Source organism: Delphinus delphis, chromosome 2 (assembly GCF_949987515.2).
Source record: "Delphinus delphis chromosome 2, mDelDel1.2, whole genome shotgun sequence".
Classification (NCBI taxonomy): domain Eukaryota; kingdom Metazoa; phylum Chordata; class Mammalia; order Artiodactyla; family Delphinidae; genus Delphinus; species Delphinus delphis.
Window position 1 is genome coordinate 119708156 of NC_082684.1, and position 8920 is coordinate 119717075.

At 53.7% G+C, this 8920-nt stretch overlaps 1 protein-coding gene across 1 annotated transcript in view; it reads right to left on the minus strand.

The window, feature by feature from the left end:
- The window catches only part of ADAMTS17 (ADAM metallopeptidase with thrombospondin type 1 motif 17), a 346470-nt gene extending 337972 nt beyond the window's left edge, over positions 1–8498 (minus strand). Inside the window, exons 1-2 of the mRNA XM_060003651.1 lie at positions 8420–8498; positions 7583–7953 (exon numbers count right to left, since the gene is read on the minus strand). Of these exons, the coding sequence (XP_059859634.1) occupies positions 7583–7953; positions 8420–8498 (450 nt within the window). The remainder of the gene's footprint in view (positions 1–7582; positions 7954–8419) is intronic.
- Positions 8499–8920: the final 422 nt, after the last annotated feature.

Consider the following 8920-nt stretch of genomic DNA (forward strand, 5'->3'; position numbering starts at 1 on the left):
CCACCTCCCCCCTCCCCCGTGCCACACACACACACACACACACACACACACAATCTCATCCCAGGATAAAAACTTGTCAGCCCTCTTGATCTTTTCCTGACCTTCCTTCTCCCCTCCCCTCTCCCCGGTAAAAAAAAAAAAAAAAAAAAAAAAATCCCCCTTCCCTGGCACTCTATGTCCCAGCCCACTATCCCCTGTGTTATGAGGCATCTGTCACAACCAACCTAAAAAGTAGTTTGTTCCTTTGAGGCAGGATCGGAATTATGCCTTCTTATTTTTCCAATGTCTGCCACGTAACAGTTACTCAAGAAAATGTGAGTGAACTGTACTGTAATGGAATGGATTCGAATGGAATAGAATGAACTGGACTGGACCGGCTTGGAATAGAAGGCAATAGCATGGTCTTCCCGCAGTCCCCCTTGCTCAGAGGTCCTCATCCCTGGCTGCACAGTGCAGTCACTTGGCAAGCTTTGAAAACTCAGGCCCAGGCCCCACTCCAGGCCATGTGAATTAGAATCCCTTGGGGTGAAACTCAGGCACTGGTATTTTTTTAAAGCTCACCAGGAGATTTCCATGTGCAGCCAGGGTGGAGAACCACTTCCCTAGCTTTTAACTGGGTGCCAGAGATGCTTGATTCCAGCACGTGGAAGTACCCTAGATGCAGACTACCTGCACCAACCTGGGCCTTCCTCTGACTATGGGGCTCTGCCCTGGCTTCTAGCACATTGCTGCCCTGTGGTCCCAAGAGCTAAGCAGGGTTGCTTGGGTTTGCATTATTCCTCTAGTCACCATCTATGCTGAGAAGTGAGACACATGGAAATGCTCTTCCAAGGCCTCCCTGTTCCACAGATGGCAGCAAGGAAAAGCCTCAGGTTGCATTAGATGCAAGAGAGCTGCAAACACCATCTGAAGAGAACTGTGGGGAACTAGATGCCCACGGCAGACAGGACTGGAAGCCCTGAGTCCACCTGGTCTCAAAGGAGACAACAATCCTCAATGAAACGGTGCTCTTAGAAGAGAAATCTTACATATTCTAAAATTTGGTATCCTACTAAAGAAGTTTGGGTCAAATAAAGTGTATCAGGTGTAACCTGATATTATGACAGTTCTGAGTGGTTCCCTTTTAATTCTCTTTATTCTGGAAGCTGGTTTTGAAGGGTTTCTGTGCTGCTTTAAGAGAGCATTATAAACTGGGTATTGTTAATCCCACCCCACCCCCTGAAGCAGGACTAGCTCTCCTGCAGCTGGAAAAATGTGTGAAGGTCAGAAAGATTTGTACCACTTCCTAACATGAGCACAACTTCTCAGCATAATGCGGCAAATGCTCTTAAGATAAAGAAACCCTGTTGTATCCATGCTCTGGAACCATCTGATGCTCTGTCCTCCGTTTGAGGGGACCTGCCTCGTCACTGCTGACCTCACCATCCTACAAAGGCCACACTGGGATTTCAGTGCCCAGGGAGCCCTCCAAGCCTCTCCTCTTCAGGAGACTGCGGCTCCCGGGTTCACTGGACCAGGTCTTAGGTAGTCTTCTCCCCGTGGACAGGTGACTGTAGGTGGTTGGAGAGGCGGAGCAAGTCTGCTCTCCGGAAGGAAAAACAATCCTGTGATTGCAGGCCCTCCTCTGCCTCTGACTTTCTGGGGGGCCTCAGCAGAGTTTGGGGGGCTTGAACGTGTCCCGGGGAAGGAGCATCCTCAACCTGGCACAGGCGTGAGGGGCTTCCCAACCTCCATAGGGAGTCCCCCTGCCCCTCCCAGAGTGCCATCCAGAGCCCCCTTTTCAAAATCCTGCTGCTGCCTCTGCAAATGTCAAAGGCCTGAACACAGATACTTGGTCTTCGTTCCAAAGCCAGACTCCCCCTTTCCCATCACTAGATAGAGTTAGTCACAGACTGTCAGCTCCTCCTTCAGACCCCCTCTCATGTAGTCTTCCTTCCTTTCCATTTCCACCATCCAAGGCTTGAGGCCCATCACCTCACCCCTCCAAATGCTCTCCTGCTTCAGTCCTCCCCACACTTCTCTGACCAGGGGCTCCTCCCCGGTCAGTAGCCAGAAATGCCCCCCCATTGCCTCTAGGCCAGTGATCCTCAAAATGGTCCCAGACCAACAGCAGCAGCAGCACCTGGGAACCTGTCAGAAACTCAAGTGCTCAGGCCCACCCCCAGACGGACTGGATCAGAAACCCAGTAGGTGGGACCCAGCAATCAGTGTAGCAAATCCCGCAGGGAACACTAATGCCAGCTCAAGGTTGAGAACTACTGGTCTAGGATAAATTCTAAATGCCTTATGTTGGCACCCAGGGCCCCGCCTCATCTAATCCAGACACCTGTCCATTCAGTTCATCACCCATCTCCATCCCACAGTCGGCTCGTGGGCCCCTTACCTCGGGAAGGACCTGGCCAGGAGGCTTTGCCATCACTCCTCCCACCTAGAACCTGAGGCCCACTCCCTTCAGCTCTACCCGAAGGACCTGCCCCACCCCATCAGACCCCAGAGCCACTCCCTGCTCTCCCCATCAGTCACCCTGCAGGCTCCAGCACACCTTCCTTCCCCTGCGAACCCGGACTGCCTTCCGAGACAGGGCCCACATAGTATTTCTCTTTGAGGCTCGTTGGGAGCCTACCAGCGGGTCCTACACATGGCAGCTGTGTGATAATGATCTGTTCATTTAGTCAACTATGTTGACTGATTGCTTGATTTATAACTGGAAAAGCCTGGGAATGGCCTGTGGGGCAAGAGAAGAAATGTGTTTTCAATGCCTTAATGTGCCAGGCTCTCACTAAATGATTTCGGACTTTATCTTACTTCATTCTCTCAACAGCCACACAAAGCCAATGTTATTTACCCTTGTATGGCTGCAGACAGGGAGGTTCAAAAGAGGTAAGCAACTTGCTCAAGATCACAGCCCGGAACGGCTGTTCAGTCTCACTTGCTAAAGAACAGGAGTGTGACGGTGCAATTGTGTGCCCATGTGCAGAAGTGTGCACGGGGAAAGGTTAACCGCTGACTCCGAGTGGTTCCCTCAGACATACTGGCTGCAAAAACATCTCCTGTTGCACACATCCAAGGTCAGGCAGCTGCAGTATCTCAGAGTTCAGGAAATAAGCTCCAAGAATGCAATCAGTCTAAGAAGACGTCTTCAGTTCATCATCCCATCTTGTATTTCTTTTTCTTTTATAAAATGTTGCCAACTAAATAAAAGTTCAGGTGGGAAACTCTAGTTACGTACCCTAGGTAAATAATGAGGTAGGGTTAGGTATCCTAGGTGACACTCATGGGCAACCTGATGCCCATGAGCGATGGGTATAGAAAGTCACCGTGAGGCAGAGTGAACGTCCTTCCAGAGGAGGCCGTGGGAGGCCTTAGAATTCTCTGCTCCAAGTTCTCCCCTTTAATTCTTCCACACCCCAAATTTCACAACTGTTGTTTCCCTTCCTACTTTCCTTAACATCCACTCAATTGTTTCTTTTTACAAAGTTTTAAAAAATATACTTTGCATTTAACAAGTATATTTATGCTGTGCATGATAAATTCTTCAGTAATATTAATTGATGAATGACTAAGGACTATGTGCCTTCCCCACACCTGTATCAATATAATGATGCAAGATAACATGGCTTGGTCTATTTGCTCCCTTTCAAATGGTCTCCCCATCGTATACTTTTTGCCAAGACCAATTCCTACTCAGCTGTCAGTGATCGAGTGATGTTGCATTAAAAAGCTGGGCAATTTTGGGTCAAGGAAAAGTGAGTTGGGTAGCTCTAAAGGGAAAGGCAGCAACCTCCCAAACCAGCTCCTTCATCGTTGAAGTCAGGCTGCCCTCTTGAGAACGCGGTCCCCCAACTCTTCTAAGCCACCTGCTCACTGCCTGGCTGGACTCAGCCCCCCTGTTCTTACCTAGACTACACTTCTTCCCCTATGGTAAAGGTGAGCATTCTTACAGACTGGGAGGAAGAGCTATGGGAACTAAGACTGTGGGGAGCAGCACAGGTGAAGGACGACCACAAGGGCCCCCGCGCTGCGGTCAGGCACCAGACAGAGCCAGGGCAGCTGGGCCATCAGGACCCCAGTGAGCGGCCTGGGTGAGAGAGACCACAAGCCAGCCCCCTATGGAGCATGGCTGTGACTCCAGAGAAGGCACGCTGGGACTATCCTTGACCTTCTGTCCCTCCAGGGTGGCCTGGAAAATGGGCCACAGCCCAGAGCTCCTGGGTGTCCTCTCTGGTCCCGACATCTCACCCATAGTGCATCCCTGCAGGCCATGGCCTCAGCCAAGAAGGGGTGGACAGACTCTGGGCGGTGGACTCCCCTGAGCTCAGTATTCATGAAGGAAGAGTGGCCACTGCTCAGCAGACCAGACCCCTCCTCTCTGTCCACCTCTCCTCACGTGTGGGGATGAAAACAGCCCCTCCAACCACTCATTTCAGACAAGCAGCATAGAGAGTCTTTTCAGAGACTGACACTCACTCTATCTCCGAAGTTCCACCTCCACTGCCTGCTCTGGTGAACTTTAACCTGAAGTTTCTTCGAATTCTGCTGGCCTTCCATGATCTGGTCCCATTCACACGAGGCAGCTGATCCAAACTCACATTAATCCTCTGGGAGGAAAAATACCTTCCTCATATGCCCAAAGTTCATCGCTTTGAAGTTATACGGTTACAGAAACTCTTCCAAAAACCTATGTTATGTCTGAGGACTCTCTGAAATGTAAATAAAATGAAGATGCATAAACATAAAACAGTTAATACCTGAGCCCACGGTCTCTGAAGATCCAAAAAGTGCAGCTTGCACAGCTTTTCAAGATAAGATACAGGGTAAATACCACAGACCCGCCCCTCTGCCCCCTGTCAAAAGCGGGGCGTGGGGAGGGAGCAAAATGGAGCATGAGATTTACTTCCCCTGACCCATAAACAATTAATTAAGTAATGATCTAATCATGCATCTCCTTTAAACAGGTACCAAATGTCTCTGGAGACAGACAGCACAGGGAACAGAGCCTGCATGCCCTGCCCCGCAGGCAACACTCCTCACTAAGCCATTCTGGAGATGTGAGATGCAGCAGGATTTAATTCATACTCAACATTGGAATAAAGTTTTATTGAACACAGCCAGGTCCATCTGTTTCTTTACCTTCTATGGCTGCTTTTGCACTAAAAGGGCAGTGTTGATTAGTTGTGACAGAGACCATATGGCCTACAAAGTGGAAAATGTTTATTACTTGGTCCTTTACAGAAAATGTTTGCCAACCCCTGCTCTACATGATTCTTTAGACACAAGGAGGCTTTGGAATGCTCCCAACTGTGGGCACCAAAACTCATCTACTGGGCATCACTCCTCCCCTACACCTCGTGGTTGAGCCAGTCCTCAAAAACACACAACAGGCGTGCCACATCTCTATGGTGCTTCCACCGTGGTCCAGAAGGACTAACACTGCATTACCGCCCAGCTGAACTGTCTCAAGCACGTTGGGGAACCAAAATCAAAGTAAGGTGGAGTGCGATGCAAACCTGGTTAGCCTATGTTCTGTTGCTTTCTTTTCTAGAAAGGCAGGACCACCTTGTCACCAAGAGGTCCTCTCCAAATCACCTGCTGTCTCTGGCCTCCTGGCCTTCTGCCCTTCCTCTATAGGGTGTACTTAGGAAGAAATGTCCAATGTTCAGCTTACACAAATGGGATGATCAAGGCAGACTAAACAACAGAAGTGTCTGCTCAAGCAGAAATTAAAATCTAAAGTCTTAGAGGTCCCTCCGCAGTTGGCACACACTGAACTCAGCCTCTTGGCCTCGTTCCTTTATCTAAAGCACAGCGCCCTCACATGGTGCCAAAGGGAAGGACAGTCTTCCTGAAAACCTGGAGGACGGAAGGGAACTCTCACTGCTCAGATGCCATCTGTGAGAGGGCCCAGTACTCACTCTGAGGATTTTAAATCAATGTTATCCAGATTTCCACCCTCGGCTCCTTCACAGATAGCGCCTTGCTGGAAACTTTACACCAAGAAGTATAAACTCTGACCTCTACAGAAACTCACTAAACCGCAGCAAATGGGATTCAGATGTTTCCATGTTCAGTACAGTGATGTGACCTAGACTTTAAACACTTTGGCAAAAACAGGAAAAATGATGTGGGCCTTCCAGTCCCTCCCAGAACATGATACAGCCTTGACCCGAGTCCTTCAGTGACCTGAGCCTTTTTCACCCCTACTTAAGCCTCCTCACCCATAGCCCACATTCCCCGCCCCTGTTCCACATTAGCTCCTACTAGGCCCCCTCCACGGTCCATTTTCCTTGTTTAACCAAAGAAGCCAATTTCTCCCAGCCCAGCAAAAGGAGATCACATTCTGATGAGGACTCAAAAAATCCTAAAAGGGGAACTGGTGAAGGCCAAGTCTTGGGAATTACTTCCCAAGTTCCCCTACACTGCTGGTAAGAGAGCAGAAGTCTCATATAAAGACTTGGACCCTCAGGGTTTCTGGCTTTGTTGCAGATTCGTGCCAACTTGTTGCACACTATGTGGATAAGAGCTAGAGAATTCTAGACGGTGGAGCAAGATAAGGTGGAGGTGGGGGAAGCAGTTTCTTGTGCCAGGGAAGCACAGACACAAAAGAATATCAGAAACCACTTCCCCATAAGACAGAGGAACATTCTCTGAGCCCATCCCAGGCTCTGACGGGTGGGGGCAGCCCATCTGCCAGCCATCTGCGCTCTATGGGGGCACGATGGAGAAGCTGGGAAGTGTTTGTCTGGGCACCAGTGTAGCCAAGTGAGCCAGTGTGAGCACAGGCAGGGTAGAGGCGCACAAGAACTTCCTCCACCCCTCGGAGCACTGCCACGGGTGCCGCAAATGCAGCAGGGTGGGGTGGCGGAGGAATTACTGCCACATTGAGGGAGCTTCTGGGGATGACATTGTTCATCACCAATGTAAGCATTCCTCAGGCCTGGCTGAGGGTGAGTGCCAGACAAATGTCTGCTTGCAGTATAAGGTAAAAATATTAGAGACACCCTCCCTCTCCTGGTTCTCACGTTTCAACTAAGAAGAGTAGGTTAGTGGCCCGTCGGGGGACCCCTCCAAATATACTTTTCCAGGTACATAAAGACTCAAAAGGACAGAAAGGAGGTCAATGCTCCATCCCCACATCCAAAAATAGGTGAGCTATACACATATAGATAGGTGTTCCTCATGACACGCACACATACACACCTGTGCAGATGCAAATAGAGTTCTCTCTACACCTGGGTCAAGCGCACCTCTCAGTCTAGGGGCTTGACGGATTTCATCTCTGCTGAACATGTGCTCCCTGGGCGGGCTGCGGCGTATCTCGCTATGTAACCCCATATCGGCGCTGGCCCGGCGCACCTCTGAGGCTTAGGACGGCCAGTGGAAGGTACTGGATAACAGGTCGCTTCCCCTTTCTAGCCCTCTGCTCATAGACCCTCTGGAAGGTTGGGGGTGCTCTCTCCCGCCAGCGGCAGAGCACGCCGGAGGCCCCACCCCAATCCCAGCCCTCCCCGGGAACCACCCCTCACCCCCACCCTCGGCGCCGCGACAGATCGCCAGGCAGACCCGGAGGGGGAGCGAGCAGTACCAGGCCGCCGGCGGCGCCGCAGGCGCTAAGCGAGACGAAAGAGCCGGGGTAGCCGAGCACGCTGCCAGAGTAGAAGCACAGCTCTGTGGGGCGTCCGCGGCGCCCGGCTGCGCCGGTCTCCTCCACCTCGAAGCCGCCGGACAGGAAGCGCAGGTCACGGCGCAGCTGCAAGTACAGGTCGCGCCCAAAGGCCGGCAGGTGCAGCAGCAGGGCGCGCTCGCCGGGCCGGGCGCGCGGGACGGCTGGGGGCGCGCGGGGGCGCCGGCGCCTGCGGGGCCCTGGAGCGCCGGGCAGCGGCGGCAGGTGCACGTCTTCCGGGAGCACCCGCCGCGGGAGCACCACCTCCACGTCGGCCGCCGCGTCGCCGACAGCTGCGGGGAGAAAGGAGACGCGTCAGCGCGGCGGGGCCCGCCCTCCGGCCCGCCGGGCGCAGGGTCCAGCGCTGGGCATCCAGCTCCAGCTCGGAGACAGCGCGGCCCCGAGCCGGCTCGCTCTTCCATTCCCTCGCCCCAGCACCTCCATGCCAGCCAGAGCCTCCGCCCGTGCCCCGCGCCACCGCCGGAACGGTCTCCGGCGCGGCCGCCCGACCACCTCCGGGGACGCGGCCGCGGCATCGGCGTCCGGAGAACCGGCGGCGGCGCGGCCTCCCGGCAACCGCCCGGAGCCCAGTCCTCCGGCCGCGGCCGGCGCCCACTCGACCCCGGAGCTGTCAGCGGTTTGCCGCCGGAGCCGGGCCGCGCGGGCAGGCGGAGGCCGCCAGGATGCCTCCGGAGGGCAGGGGGAAGGTGGCCGCGAGAGGCACAGGCGAAGAAGAGGCAGTGGGAGAGGGAGCGCTACCTGTGCCCGGGTCCAGTCCCCAAACCAGCAGCAGCAGCAAGGGCAGGACGAGAGGAGGCAGCAGGGCGCCGTCACACATGGTACTTGGGAGGAGTAGCCCCCCCCCCCTCCCCGGACGGTCGCGGCGGAGTAGGAGCGCGCGAGGCGGCGGCGCCAGCCGGAGTGAGCCCTCCAGTCTTTGGAGAAAGTAATTAGCGCTGCGGACAAACCCAACGTGGTAAATCCCAAGCCCCGCCTTCTCCTCGGAAAGCGGGAGGTGATTGGACTCTCGCTTTCCCCTGCCCCGCCTCCCCCTTCTCTATTGGCTAGTGTGGGTCTAAACCAGGGTGCGTAGTTAGGTTGCAAGCACTTTCTTACACGTGGTTTCTGGGCAGTGGCGGGGATGGGACACCAGGTGGCGCAAGGGAGCCGTCTGGAGCAGCGCGATCCCAGAGGACCCGGGAAGACACCTGGCTGGTCTTCAGACTTTGTCCCCATTTTCGAAACCCTCTCTGATCCTGC